General features: G+C 41.8%; 1 protein-coding gene across 6 annotated transcripts in view; it reads left to right on the top strand.

Moving 5' to 3' along the window:
* The first annotated feature begins 2,231 nt into the window (after window positions 1-2,231).
* Window positions 2,232-16,061, top strand: part of TEX26 (testis expressed 26) — a 41,277-nt gene continuing 27,447 nt past the window's right edge. For 5 of the 6 annotated variants that reach the window (XM_082435736.1, XM_082435737.1, XM_082435734.1 and 2 more), the window contains exons 1-3: window positions 2,232-3,930; window positions 7,844-7,928; window positions 15,030-15,198. In XM_082435736.1, the coding sequence (XP_082291862.1) occupies window positions 3,870-3,930; window positions 7,844-7,928; window positions 15,030-15,198 (315 nt within the window). In that variant the 5' untranslated portion in view covers window positions 2,232-3,869. The remainder of the gene's footprint in view (window positions 3,931-7,843; window positions 7,929-15,029; window positions 15,199-16,061) is intronic. The other variant, XM_082435738.1, reaches the window with a different exon arrangement.

Below are 16,061 nucleotides of genomic sequence, written 5' to 3'. Positions count from 1 at the left end.
ACAGATGACCTTCAGACTTGAACTGCAGTATAGGATCTGCCCCGGGCTGCCCTGGGCTGCCCTGGGCCTCTGGTCTGCTGGCCTACTTTGCAGATTTAGGACTTGCCAGTCCCCATAATTGTGTGAGCCAGTTCCTTAAACTAAGTTTCTTTCTCTCTCCACACACACACACACACACACACACACACACACACACACACACACACACACTATTGGCTCTGTTTCTCTAGAGAACACTTAATAATACAGAGTCCATCACAGAAATGGAGAAAATGTCTTACGAGTTAATCCATCAGCTAAAACAAAGAGAAAAGGCAGTATTTTTTTTTTTTTACATGAAGACACTTGAATAAAAGCATTGCATACCACATAATAACAGGAAGTCTTGCCAAAATATAGCAAGCAAGCTGGAAAAACTTCACTCAGTATATTCATATCCAAAGCACTTGGCATTGCTGAAGAATGTCCGTGACCTCTCCTGGGCTTTCGGAAACAGTCACCAGCCAAGTCTCCCATCAACTCTTTCACATTCTTCTTCTCCTTCCGGAGACAACCTTGCCTCTCATGTTACCCGGAGCAGAGGTCCTCAAACTTGAATGCGCCCTGGAATCTCTTGGAGGTTTAGCTGCAGATCCTGACGCAGGAGCTCGGCGGGGGAGTTGGGGAGAGCTGCGTTTCTGCGTTTCTAACCAGTTCCCAGGTGATGCCGAGGCCGCAGGTCCTGGGACAAGGCCCCAGACCTGTCCTTCTCAAGCGTTACGAATCACCTGGGGATCTTGTTAGAAAAGCAGAATCTTGCTCACCCCCCGACTTACTGACTCAGAACTCGTGTCCTCGTCAAATGCCCAGGTGGTGTGGACACGCTCAGTTTGGGGACAGCTTGCTGGCACATCTGCTTTCTCCAGGCTGGGTCCCTGTCTACTCTCTCCTGGAGCATCAAGTTCTCTCTCCCTGCTCCTTACCCTTGGCCTATGAACTTGTTATTCTTCTCTCCTTTCAAGTAATAACTCTCTATGTGACCCACGCCCTCTTCCCCCGCTAGACCCTCTTCTCCTTCACAGGCAAAATTTGAGTGTTCTTTCGTTGCGGTCTCTTCCCTCCACCACCCACCCCCATCTTGACTACTTCATATCACGCTCCCTCTGTACGTGTGTGTGGCAGAAAGAAATTTCTTGTGATAACGTGAATTGGAAACCACCAATTACCATTTAACCCATTCGATACAACTACTCTCAATTGGTTTTGGTCAATTCAAAACTCTGTCACAGGCGCGTTGGTAACCTCGAGGTCTTACTTTCTGTGTGATGGATCTACTCTGGCAGGTGAATGGAACCTTACTTCTCTTACTCCTGGAAAAGAGGATTTACTTAAACCACTGACCTGACCCCTCACGCTGTTGCCTAACCCACTCAGTGTACACTCCTCATGTTTAGGTGGAGCTTCTCAGCATGGCTGTGGGGCTGCGTGGCCCTCCCCCTTCACAGTATGGCAAGACCTAGCTCTCAGGGCCTCTGGAGGACACAGGCTCTTTCCCCCTCCTGGGTCCTTCCTGGGCCTTGGGGCACCTCTCCCTCTTCACCTGGTTGCCTCCCGGGCATCTTGGAAAACTCAGCTCAGGCAATTCCTCTCCCCCTCCCCCAAGGTCCCATAATACTCTGGGCACTGCCCTTAATGTCATCATACGGCTCACTTCAGGTGTTCAGTATTTGTTGAGGGAAAGAAGAAAGGAAAAAAATTCTGCTTAATCCTTAAACGGAGTTGCCTCAAGGAACCCAAATTCAAAGGCAGGAAGAGTGCTGTACTGCTCATAATGAAATGGATCTGTATCAACCATCCGTCTGCAGAAGCAGAAGCAGAAATGAAAGACTATAAAAAAGAATGAAGGACTTCCCTGGTGGCGCAGTGGTTGAGACTCTGCCTGCCAATGCAGGGGACACGGGTTCGAGCCCTGGTCTGGGGAGATCCCACATGCCGCAGAACAACTAAGCCTGTGAGCCACAACTATTGAGCCCGCGTGCCACAGCTACTGAAGCCCGCGCACCTAGAGCCCATGCTCCACAACAAGAGAAGCCACCGCAGTGAGAAGCCCGTGCACCGCAACGAAGAGTAGCCCCAGCTCACCGCAACTAGAGAAAGCCTGCACACAGGAATGAAGACCCAATGAAACCAAAAATAAAATAAATAAATAAATAATTTTAAAAATTTAAAAAATAAAGTTAAATTAAAAAAAAAAAGAATGAAGATCAAAAGAGCAATAAGACAAAAGAGCAATACCTTAGGTGTGTGTGGCTTTACGATTTATAAATTATCATTAGAATTATTCATCTTTACAGCCCAGTGAAGTGGGTACTCGTATATTCATTTTACAGATAAGGAAGCTGAGGCTCGGAGCAGTACCTGCTTTACACCCAAGGCCTTCAGGTAGAAAGTGACAGATCTTCTGGCTCTCGATTCAGCACGTACCACACCACCCCCCCCTATTTCACAGCTTGCCTAAGATGAGACAAACGTAAGATATTAATAAAAATTCACTGCAAAAATTCTATATACTCGCTGCTCTATTTTGAAAGTGTATTTCTCTTAAATTATGCTATGCTAATTAGCTCTACTATTTCCAGACAGTAATCTGTTATTGGGTGTTGCTTTCTTAATTTAGACTCCACTACTAAATCCTAATTTAGACTCATTCCTTCTAATAACATCGACAGAAGTCTGTGTGTCCCACCATTCATTGCTATAAATTTGAGAGCCTAAATCTGTTATATTCATTCCATTACATGGATGGGACTCTACTCTGAGAAACTTCTGGTTGAGCTCTTCAGTTTAAAGAAATCCTTGCATATATACATGGGATCCTTACTTTGATGCCTATTCTGTCTCCCTTGATAAATTCCCCTTTGTTACTTCACTGTTCACTTAAGGTCTATGTTAGAATAACCCCTTGAAAGGTTAAGGGATGGTTGTAAGTTGCTTTCTAAACATGGTGCCAGCAGTCTCCAATGCATCCTTACTGTTTCCTCTTCGCATCCAAGTGGGTAATAGCTGTGTCCTAGCCAGGAGACAGTCAATATCACTAAGCACCTACTATGTGCCAAATGACCAGGTAGCTGTCAGGTAATATGAATATAAAAGACCCTCCACATACTGGGAAAGCTCTAACATATATGGGGGTGAGAGACACAGTTGAACCTGTGGGGACAGAAGAACAATGAAATTGACTGTCCCAAAAAACAATGTTTGGTGCCAGGAACATGGCCTGGTGAGAAGAAAGGTGTCACACACGTCCCTACTCACTCCTCTTTCCAAGCACACTTTTCTTTCACCTCCCTGCCGGCTCCTAATTCCTGTGCAGAGATGACCAGTTTGATGGCATGAAACTATCTCAGAAACTCTGTTTCTAGTTCCACTTAACGCAAGATGACTTGTGATTTTGTCCTCTTGATCGATTCCTAATTCCTCTTGCTCGGATCCTGCAAGATCCCTGACGACTTCGCCTTCATTCGCTTAAGCTGAAAACTATGCATAGCTGAAAATTTGCAGTTGAAAATCTGACAATATTACTTTCCCTTCGGTCTAATCCCCTTTTGCTCCTCTCCCCAAATATATATAAGACACTGCTCGGGAAAGCTCATTGCATGAACTAGACAAATACACGAAAGTAAGGTACCCATCATATTACTAGAAGCACATCTTTTTACTTCCAGCACCGGGTCCCCCAGCCGGCCCGGTGAAGCGCCCTGCACCTCGTCTGCCAGGGGCTGAGCAGCCGGGAACCTCCCCGCGTCTCCACGGCGAAGCGTCACAAAGCGGCCGCGCAGCGCCCAGTCCGGCTGGTGCAAGGGGCCCAGCGACGGCCTCTTCCAGCAAGAATGGCAGAGCCTGGGCCCGAGGCTCCGTGTCCTTCTCAATGCGGCCACAAGATCCGGCCAAGTAAGACTGCGGACCCTGCCAGCCGGCGGGGGGGCGGGGACGGGGTCTCCCCTGGAGACGCGGTGCCTGGAGCGAAGGCTGCTCGGGTCTTCAAGGGTGTGTGCTTCCCCCTTACGGGTGGGACTCAATTTAAGGAGAGGCTGGGAGTCAGGGAAAATGAAAGGGTGTTCACGACCTTGCCCCTTTCCAGCCCTTCGCCATACCTTCTGTCAAAGCCCTCCCTAAACAGCTCGGAGTTTTAAACACCCCATGAAATGTCCAGGAGGGGACAAGCAAAAGGAAGGCCTAGTGTCTGGAGAACAAAGACAAAGACAAAGAAGCAACAGAGGTCGGGAGCTCTGAAGAGAGCAGACCCAGCGGGGGCCCTGATCCCCTGCAGGATCTGGGAAACAGCACAGAAAGGGGGCGGGGAGGGGCTGCAGAATGCGGAGAAGCGACCCCCAAGTGGATCTACAGCGTCCCCCCCACCCCACCCCATGGCTGTAGCAGAGGCTGGGAACTATGGCATTCAGCTGTCGCTTCTAAACTTCGCTGATTTTTCTTTCAAAGGGATTTTTTGTATTTAACAGAGGCAGTGCTTTTAATACTAATTTTGCATGCGAATGCAGCTGGTTTACTAACTCAGCTTTTTGTGTCAGTGGAGGGAGAGCCGCTCTAGCTGTGATACTACTGGCCTGATTGCTGTGTAGTCAGCTCCATCCTGGCCTTTCTCATGGCAATAATAACCCATCGCAGCCCTCTAGCTGGGTAATTGTGGTTCCCTGGTGGCTACAGAGCCGTGGGGATTGTTCAACTGCAAATTCCCTAGAATTGTACTCCCAGAATGAATGCAATGCATACTTTCATCCCATTCATCCCTTTGTAAATTACGAACAGCAAATGAAAATAATTAATACAAAAATATTTCTCTGTGGTGTCTAGGCAGAGAGGAGAGGCAGAGGAGCTGAAGCCTCTTCCCCAGGACCACCCCCACCCCACTCCCCCTTGAGTCTCAGCCTTCATTTCTAGCCACTCTGTCTTGGTTTCTTTCACTGTCTGCTCTCCCCTCTCTTGTCTGGGAATGTTGGCGTCCTCCAAGTTTTCTCCTTCTTGGTTTACATCCCCTATGTGAGTGGCCATATCCTGCCACAGGGCTTCAAGTCTACATAAAGGTGCCAATCAATGGCTCTCTCATCTTTATCTCTAACTCAGATGCTCTTCCTAAATCTCAGACCAAAATATCCATCTGTCTACCAGAGGCATTTGGATGTCACAGAAGGGCCTCAAACGCAACATGTACAAAATTACACTCCTTGTCCTCCTAGACCTGGAAGCTCAGTAAGGAGGGTCCCAGCTGCTTAAAGGAGAGGGGAGGGCGGCTTCACTGACACCTCAATGTCATCACCAGGTGTCCCTTCCCCTGGGGGAGTTTGCCCCTTCACATCCAGCCCTGAGTCTCTAACAGCCACTCTGTGCTACTCCATCCTCCACTGATGGAAGGGTCACGCTCTAAAAGCTGGGCCTAATATGTCACTGTCCAGCTCTGGTCTCAAAATAGGGTGAGACTGATGACGCCTATGGACTAATTGCTATCGAACTATTACTATCGACTGGGCTCTTAAGTGCTGTATTCCTTCCAAGGACTGCCATAATCTCCACAAACTGGTGGCTGAAAACAATAGAAATTTATTTTTTCCACATTTTGGAGGCCCGAAGCCTGGAATCAAGCTATTGGCACGGCTGCACTCCCTCTGGTGGCTCTTGGGGAGAATCCTTCCTTGCGTCTTCCAGCTTCTGGTGGCTGTCGGCGTTCTTGACCTGTGGCCCATCACTCCAGTCTCGGCCTCCATGGTCACATCGCCTCCTCCTCCTCCGTGGCCAACCTCCCTCTGCCTTTCTTATGAGGACACTGAAATTGCATTTAGGGCCCACCGGATAATCTAGGATGTTCTTCATCTCAAATCCTACTTGCATCTGCAAAGAGTGATCAGGCCTAGATTGGTGTTGCTTGCTTCGGAAAAAAGTCTCTGTGCAGAAGATCCTTCCCGATCCTTCTAAGAGTCGAACTCAGAGCTTCAAATCAGGTGAAGTGATAGTTTATTTTAAAAGCAACACAGCCTCACAATTTCTCCCCACCTACTTGTCCGTGCTTGAAATTCTCTTAACAAAGAACATTAATTCTGCTGTTGGAGTAAAATGCTTTAAAGTATAAAGTGGTTCCCACTAAAGCAGAAGAATCAAAGGATAGTGTCATTTCTAGTATAACGGGATCAGAGCGTAGACATCAGCCAAGAGTCTGTGAACAGAAGGACAGAGTGTGACAGGCAGGGGCTAAGGCTTTAGTTAGCCTGGGGAAGCCTCAGGTGGAGGTGAAACTCACCCCTTGTGAAGGCAGCGGGTGAATAGTTACAGAGGGGCAGATGCAGCTGCCCGGCTGGATTCAAGGACCGGTTCAGTGAGAAACAAGCCCTGGATGGGAGAGACGGGGAGATGGGAGAGATGGGGAGAAGTATACAGATGGCAAAAACTAAATGTTTCTTTAGGGTTTTATATGTAGGCAGTGGCATATAGGTTTTCAGACTATTTGGAAATTGAAGACACCTTTGAGAAAGATGCTTTACGGCAATTGTATTTAGGATGCGTGAACGGGAGGAAACGCAGGCAGTGACGTGGCTGCGGTGTGAGAGGTGAGGTGATGAACCCCAGATGGCTTTGCTTCGAACATGGAAGGGATCCTTTCACCCAGGTGCTAGTGAAATCTAAAAAGCCACAGCTAACTGCCTAGATATGAAGAAAGAGAGAATGATCGAATTAAATTTTAAAAATATATTCCGAAGTAATCTGGTGGTACCTCCGTTCACAAGGGGAGGTCGGGGCAGATCAGTCCTCGTGTCTGCACACCAGTGAATTCTCCATCCTCCCCCTCCCGGCCCACCAGCAGCATTTGCCGCTGTAGGTGCCCCTCCCTCCTCCTGGAATCACGTTCTTCCTTCGGCCATCAGGACACCACAGCCTCCTGGGTCTCCATGCACCTCCCTCACTGCTCTTCTCGGCCTCCTTCACCGGCTGCTCCTCATCTCCCCGGCCTCTTGACATTGGGGGGCCCCGGGCTTCAGCCTTTGGACGTCACCTCCTCTAATGCCACTCCCTCCCTTGCTGAGCTCGCTCACTCTCACAGCTTTAAAGAACAGCTCTGCCGCGGAATCTTGCACAGTCGTTACAAAGAATTAATTAGAGCTGCACCAGACGAGTCAGACAGGTTTCCCATACGGCGCAATTAAGTGACAGGTAGAAGAGAAGGACACTTTGTGTAAGCTGAGCCCGATTTTGTAAAACAAAATAGGACTAAAACCCAATGTGATAATGTATTGATATATGTATATATCAATGTGTATATGATTATAGTAGCAGTTATAAAAGTCTGGAAAGAAACAGGCACAGTTGTTAACATGGGCTACCTGGGAGGAGGGTGATTACAAGCAGGGCCAGGAAGGAGCAAGGACAAGGGGTCCAGGACAGAACCTGACATGGAAACTATGACCCTCTTGGTGTAAAATCAGTTCATGCATTTACAGGTATATCTGATAGGATGCATGAAAAGTCAGGGAATAAAACAGCGATATCATCCTAAGATGATAGAATTTCAAATGAACTCTTTTCTTTGTATTTTTATGTATTGCTCGAATTCTTTAAAATAGTATATGTGAATTCTCAAGAAAAACAATAGACCTATTTTAATCTAGGGGGGGAACTCATAATTAAATTGAGCTTCGCCTCTTCCCTAGTGGAGCTCACAAGTTGACCTTCATTCCTTTACGCTCTGCATTACCACCCAAAATGTTTGTCTCTTGAAAAATTATTTTAATTATTAAAACAACATTTGATCAAAATATGCTGGCTTGCCACATTTAAAACTGTTTTATTGTGCTTTTAGCAGGTGATACCATTTGGGATTCCTATGCCACCACGACGAAGACTGCATTCACACCTAAGACAGGAGCAGTGCCTGCTTTAATTCGGTACATCCCTATTCGAGTCAGATTGATATACACACTTGAGTTTGTTCACCTTTCTTCTATTATTCAGAGTCCAAAACCAATAGAGAGTAATCAGAGAAGGCTTATAGAAAATGCACTCAGATAAGACCCACTGCACGCCCAGATCTCCTCCAAGCATCAGAGAGGGTTTCCCCTTCAAAGAGTATCCCAAGCTCCTACAGGAAAATTGAGAAAATTAACACATGGATCCTTCATAAAGCCACTGTGTATCCTGCTTTACAACAGAGCCAGTATACAGTTAATAGAACTGTGCTACCTAAACGTGGAGCATGAACTGAGTTCATTACCTGGTATATAGTAGGCAGGCAATGACAACTGAATGACTGGATAAGTGAGTAATTGTTAGCACCTCCACCCAACACTAGTCTTGGAAGCTGGAACAAGGCCACAGTCCCCTTACCCTTACCTTCACTCCTCCAACTATTGCTTCCTAAAGCAATGTTTGCTTGCAACTTCTCCCTCAATTCCACCTGAACCGAGGGTGGTGGGAGTTTCTGTCCATCAGCTGCCTCTCTAAGCTCATTGGTGGGTGAGAGAGGGTGGGTCTGGGAAAGCCCTGCCATCTTTCATTGCATCAGTGGTAGGTGGGAAATTAGCATGGAGGACCTTCCCTCGTCTGTGTTCACTCTGTAAATTACTTCCAATATAGAGGATCTTTTCGCCTTAAAAGTTCACATTGTCGAGACGTCAAATGGAGTATCGTCCAGACTGTGTGCTGCAGTCAGGCAGAAATGGGCTCCAGCCTCAGCTTCCTGCTCTAATTACCCCTTATTTTCTCTGCTCCCTTAGGCAAGTAACCAGCCAGCTACGGCTTAGTTTTATGGTTGGCAAAGTGGGAATGATGACTCCTGCATAAGGTGGTTGTTCTGAGGACAAACTGAAAGCAGTAGTCCAGTGACTAGCACGAAGAAGTTACCCCCCAAATTTTCATTCATTTTTCCCCGGCATAATATACGACAGACTTCCAAAAAGTGCAGGTCTGCAAGACTCCTAATTTCTGAGTTACCGGCTATCCCACTGAGTCACATTATATCCCCTACTGGGAGATTTACCCTCTGACGGTAAGGATTATGCCAGCTTTCCAAACAGTAACAGTTGTCTGAAGAAGAAACATTTGGGATGAAAGCCAAAACCAAATGGGTACTTACGGAGTCTAGGTCAGTGGTCTTCAAATTCACATATTTTTAAAGTTCACAGAAAAGTTCTTATTATAAATTTAAACAGCTGTAAAAGATAAAACTTCCAGCCCATCCTAAATATTGACATTTTAAAACAAGACCATTAAATCATTTCTTTACATATAACCAGTGGGTACTCTAACCACCTTAGCAAATTGATACTCACTCTGACCCTTTTTAAAAAATATATACAAACAAGCTCTTCTTTAACAGATCATTTATTTCATTCTCTTTCCTTCTTGAACTCTTACTCCCAATCTGCTTCCTCCATAGAATTTTACCCTGCTCGAATATATTTTGTGTTTGAAAGCAATTTATTGATCACTCCATTACACCTCTTTGCAACTATTTCAGTATATTACTTGACATTAATTTTTAAACATGTTATATGACCCTAAATATTGAGTTATCACAATTATTTTTAGTACAGAATTGCTCAAAGCAATAAACACATTACAAATGTTAATAATTACTAAACAGAAAAAGTAAATTTTTTGGAATTGCATCTTAATGAGATAAATGGGGCTGTTTTGTTTTCAATTACTTTATGTCTCCAGATTTGAGTGTTATTATGTTTGGAATGAGACCACATTCAGCATCAATTTTTCCTGCTTTATTTTTTTTTTTCAACTTATAAACGCTAGTGTTGAGAAACCTTGTTCTCATAATTAAGTAGATGTGAATGAAAGGAGTTTTAGTGTAGCAATGCCATTCAGTACTCTGAACTCTTTATGGTTATATGCCAAAAATCACAAGGTGATTTTTAATGATTGATTGGCTGACAGCTTGGTTGTGTGCTCCTTCAGTTTCATTGAAAGCAAATAATTAGATGATTTGTCATCCAGTTATTGAGTTATTCCCTATCTCGTTTTTCTGAGAAGTATACTGAAAAGGCCTGTCTTGTTTTTTATATTTGAATTTTATTTTATTTTTATACAGCAGGTTCTTATTAGTTATCAGTTTTATACATATTGGTGTATATATGTCAATCCCAATCTCCCAGTTCATCACACCACCACCAAGCCCCCCTCCCCCACTGCTTTCTCCCCTTGGTGTCCATACGTTTGTTCTCTACATCTGTGTCTCTATTTCTGCCCTGCAAACCGGTTCATCTGTACCATTTTTCTAGATTCCACATATATGCGTTAATATACGATATTTGTTTTTCTCTTTCTGACTTACTTCACTCTGTATGACAGTCTCTAGATCCACCACGTCTCTACAAATGACCCAATTTCGTTCCTTTTTATGGCTGAGTAATATTCCATTGTATATATGTACCACATCTTCTTTATCCATTCGTCTGTCGATGGGCATTTAGCTTGCTTCCATGACCTAGCTATTGTAAATAGTGCTGCAATGAACATTGGGGTGCATGTGTCTTTTTGAATTATGGTTTTCTCTGGGTATATGCCCAGTAGTGGGATTGCTGGATCATATGGTAATTCTATTTTTAGTTTTTTAAGGAACCTCCATACTGTTCTCCATAGTGGCTGTATCTATTTACATTCCCACCAACAGTGCAAGAGGGCTCCCTTTTCTGCACACCCTGTCCAGCATTTGTTGTCTGTAGATTTTCTGATGATGCCCATTCTAACTGGTGTGAGGTGATGCCTTATTGTAGTTCTGATTTGTGTTTCTCTAATAATTAGTGATGTTGAGCAGCTTTTCATGTGCCTCTTGGCCATCTGCATGTCTTCTTTGGAGAAATGTCTGTTTAGGTCTTCTGCCCATTTTTTTGATTGGGTTGTTTGTTTTTTTAATATTGAGCTGCATGAGCTGTTTATGTATTTCGGATATTAATCCTTTGTCCATTGATTCGTTTGCAAATATTTTCTCCCATTCTGAGGATTGTCTTTTCGACTTATTTATATTTTCCTTTGCTGTGCGAAAGTTTTAAATTTCATTAGGTCCCATTTGTTTATTTTTGTTTTTATTTCCATTACTCTAAGAGGTGGGTCTAAAAGATTTTGCTGTGATTTATGTCAAAGAGTGTTCTTCCTATGTTTTCCTCTAAGAGTTTTATAGTGCCTGGTCTTACATTTAGGTCTTTAATACATTTTGAGTTTATTTTTGTGTACAGTGTTAAGGAGTGTTCTAATTTCATTCTTTTACATGTAGCTGTCCAGTTTTCCCAGCACCATTTATTGAAGAGACTGTCTTTTCTCCATTGTATATCCTTGCCTCCTTTGTCATAGATTAGTTGACCATAGGTATGTGGGTTTATCTCTGGGCTTTCTATCCTCTTCCACTGATCTATATTTCTGTTTTTGTGCCAGTACTATATTGTCTTGATTACTGTAGCTTTGTAGTATAGTCTGAAGTCAGGGAGTCTGATTCCTCCAGGTCCATTTTTTTCCCTCAAAATTGCTTTGGCTATTCGGGGTCTTTTGTGTCTCCATAAAAATTTTAAGATTTTTTGTTCTAGTTCTGTAAAAAATGCCATTGGTAATTTGATAGGGATTGCATTGAATCTGTAGATTGCTTTGGGTAGTATAGTCATTTTCACAATATTGATTCTTCCAATCCAAGAACATGGTATATCTCTCCATCTGTTTGTATCAACTTTGATTTCTTTCATCAGTGTCTTATAGTTTTCTGCATACAGGTCTTTTACCTCCTTAGGTAGGTTTATTCCTAGGTATTTTATTCTTTTTGTTGCAATGGTGAATGGGATTGTTTCCTTAATTTCTCTTTCTGATCTTTCATTGTTAGTGTATAGGAATGCAAGAGATTTTTGTGCATTAATTTTGTATACTGAAACTTTACCAAATTCATTGATTAACTCTAGTAGTTTTCTGGTAGCACCTTTAGGATTTTCTATGTATAGTATCATGTCATCTGCAAACAGTGACAATTTTACTTCTTCTTTTCCAATTTGGATTCCTTTTATTTCTTTTTCTTCTCTGATTGCCATGGCTAGGACTTCCAAAACTATGTTGAATGATAGTGGCAAGAGTGGACATCCTTGTCTTGTTCCTGATCTTAGAGGAAATGCTTTCAGTTTTTCACCACTGAGAATGATGTTTGCTGTGGGTTTGTCATATATGGCCTGAAAAAGCATGTCTTAAAAAATGACTATTAAATTACATCTGTTACTCCTTCATTTGGAAGAAACTTATTTAATACTATATACTCAAAAAGGACTTAGAAAATAGGAACATTAATTTCAATAAAGGTTTTCCAATATAATCTTTTTTTTTTTTATAAAAATGCTTTTGTCATTACATACTCTAAATATATTTTTATCCAAATCTTTGAGCTGAAGATTTAACTCATACAATTTACACCATGTTTACCTAGCTGGTAAAAGCAGTCCTTGTGGTCCAACCAACAAGTGAAATTAGGTTTACTTCCTGTCAAAATAAAAATCTGACTACAATTCTAGTTTAAATAAATGTTAATATATGTTTTGAGGAATATTATGAAAACTACTGATAAATTATGGAATATATATTGTAGGGAAGATTATTAAAAGTAGACAGGAGAAGTGTAGAAAGATTCAGGTCTAATATGATTAATTACATCCAAGTAACAAAAATAATGCATTGAAATGTGTAGCTAAATATGTAAGTTATCTGTGAAGTGAGGAGTATGATAAAAAATATGAGGTTCCTTAGTTAAATATGTTCTCATGTGTGCAGAACTCTGGTGCTTGACTTTGGAAAATAATTAAATAATATCATGCATAAAAATCAGAAAAAATTTCATTGATTTCTTTAGAAACCAAATCAAACATTTACTATGTATTTAATGAAAGAGAAAGTTATATATGGTAAGTATATAGTTATATATGGAAAATTACTAGTCTGACAAGCTAGCGTATACTTTCATGTATTGTTAAATATTTTACATCATAAAATAAAATGAGGACTGGCTATATTGAAGTAAATATTTCATAATATGTTTGGGTTAAAAAATTAGCTTTAAATACCTTACTGAATGATGAATACAAAATCTGAAAAAAAGATCACAAGATTTTTATGTACCAGTTTTATCCAGTGAATCTTTAAAAATTTGATAGTCTCAGAAAAGATTCCAGGTACATTGAAAAGAATCAGCTTCGCCATCCTGTACTGCTTCATCTAAACAGAGATGCTCTTCTTTCCAGCTAGTGACATATCCTAGGGAATTTTTAAAAGCTGGAAAATGCTTACCTTTAAATATGTAGGGGAAAGAGCCATTTTCAGCAATTTATATTCTCTGCTTTCCTCTTAGAAGCTTCTCCTTAAAGAGGGATGAACATTTGATAATTTTTAGGACAGGGAAAGCTAGCCGTTTCTCTCAGCCGCACCAATCTACAGTGTACCTACATTCAGAACATCCCTGCCCAGGCCATAATGCTCTGGTTATAGCCCCATCCTTTACTCTTGACCTAGAACGGCAAGCCCTAGGTAAGTGTATGGAATTTGGGTTACAAGGGAGTTCCCTGAAAGCACCATAATGAAGTTCCCTTTGCCCGGCGCCCCTCTCACCATTGGCAGCTAACACACTGAGGTGTAATGCACCTTAGTAAGATCCTATGGTGAAGTGGGGAAGGGAGAAAAGGATGCGGGAAGGAAAAGACCCACTAGATATGCAGCTTTGTTCTCAGGCAGATACATGTTAAGAAAGAATATACTGAGAAATGCGGATGTGAAAATCTATTCCTTTAAAGCGGTTTGTGCTGTGATCCCTTTGGAAAGGTCTTCATGCACCTTCGATGACTTCAGTTTGATTTAGGACCACAGTCATGCTTGAATCTGTACATCTGAATGACAAGTGAAATAGTCCAGCATCCAGATGTATCCCACTTTCCAGATGTTTGGTTTCTTACAGACGTAACCTGAATCTTACCCAGCCCTCTTTTTTAAAAAAGTCAATATGAAATATTTTAGACACACAGAAAGGAATATACAATAAATCCCCAGCTATCATCCAGCTATAATAATCAACAACACATGGACATTTTTAATGTATATCCTCCACTTAGCCTTCCCACTGGATAATGTTGAAACAAATTCCAGGCATTATATCATAAGTCTAAATATATTTTTATGTATCTCTGAAAGATAAGGATGCTTTAAAAATATGTAGCAATACCATTATCTCACCTAAAAAAGCAATTCCTTAATATCAAATAGCCAATAAGCGATCAAATTTTCCCCAATTGTCTCATAATTAAAAAAAAAAAAAAAACAGTTGGTTAGAAATTGAATCCAGACAAGGTCTCTGCATTGTTTTCTCTTACTTCATTTAATCTACAGGTTCCTCCTTTTTTTTTTCTGAGAATCTCTTTGTTGAAGAAACAGATGATTTGTTCTGGATTTTTCTGACTCCATCTCCATCGTGTCATTTAAAACTATCCTTCTTTTCATGTATTTCCTGTAATCTAATATTACAAAGACTTCATCTGATTCAGGTTGGGTATTTTCACAAAAGTATTTAATAGGTGGTGTTGTGTATGTATATCCAGAGTGGCAACTGCTGATCATTGCCTAGATGCATTATTTCATTAGGGACTTGCAAACCAGTGGTATCCTAATTCTTATACTTTTCCTTTTATTAACTGGAATACTTTTTATAGAGAGAAACTTTCCTTCGCCAAGTATTTGGTTATACTGAAGTACTGTTTACACAGAAGAGTACTCAGCTCTTTAAAAAAATTAATTAAAAAATTAATGAATTTCAGATTATTCTTTTAAATTTCACATTAGGACACTCTTACTTTTGTTAAGGGCCATCATAAGATACAGGATTGTTTCTTTTCAGGGAAACCTAGAAATTAAATTATTTCTGGCATCAAGTCTTAAGGCAGCTAATCTTTAAAAAATTATTTGACATGTGTACTGTTGTGAAATTTGGTATTTAATCCCTTACTCTAGTTTCCACCCTTTTCTTACAGTCAAAAAAGTACCAGAAGATTAGGATATACATACGCACTTAGTGATGCTATTCCCAATCAGACACAGTACAATGACGAGTATGTTTGGAAATCATATTCTAAAGAAGATTTGGTCAACATTGGAACTTCAAGAGGAATCGAGAACCACAAATTTTATTACCCCAGTCAAGTAAGATAATATCTACATATCTTCTGAATGTGATATTCTATCAATAATCCATAAGAATGAGAGTTTGGATATATCCCAAAGATCCCCCATCATCTACAGCTGTGGTCCTTCTTAGACTCTTTTTTGCTCACCTTCTCACATTTATTTCTAACTACTACTCCCTTTTCCCCTTAAATAAGAAACATTTATTTTAATAAATTTATCTATTTTATTTATTTATTTTTGGCTGCTCTGGGTCTTCGCCACTGTGTGCGGGCCTCTCACCACAGTGGCCTCCCCAGTTGCGGAGCACAGGCTCCAGGCACGCGGGCCCCAGCAGTTGCAGCACGCGGGCCCAGTAGCTGTGGCTCATGGGCTCCAGAGCACAGGCCCAGTAGTTGTGGCACACGGGCTTAGTTGCTCCGCGGCATGTGGGATCTTCCCAGACCAGGGCTCAAACCTGTGTCCCCTACCCTGGCAGGCGGACTCTCAACCACTGCACCACCAGGGAAGTCCCTGAAACTTTTTTTTTAATTGAAGTGAAATTCACGTAGCATGGAATTAACCATTTTAATGTGAACAAATCACTGGCAATTAGTACATTCATAATGTTCTACAACCACCACCTCTGCCTTATTTCAAAATATTTTCATAATCTCAAGAGGAAACCCTGTACCCATTAAGAAATTATTTCCTGTTTCCCTCTCCCCTAGTCTCTGGCAACTACCAATCTGCTTTCTGTCTCTATGGATGACATATTCTAGATATTTTATATGTGGAATCATACTATACAATATGTGACCTTTTGTGCCTGGCTTCTTTCACTTAGCATTGTTTGAAAACATTGTTTTCAAAGTTCATTCACATTGTAGCATCTGTCAGCA

Source organism: Balaenoptera physalus, assembly GCF_965194825.1.
Source record: "Balaenoptera physalus genome assembly, chromosome: 18".
Lineage (NCBI taxonomy): Eukaryota > Metazoa > Chordata > Mammalia > Artiodactyla > Balaenopteridae > Balaenoptera > Balaenoptera physalus.
The sequence above is the reverse complement of the archived record's forward strand: the minus strand, read 5'-3'. Positions and strand labels throughout refer to the sequence as shown.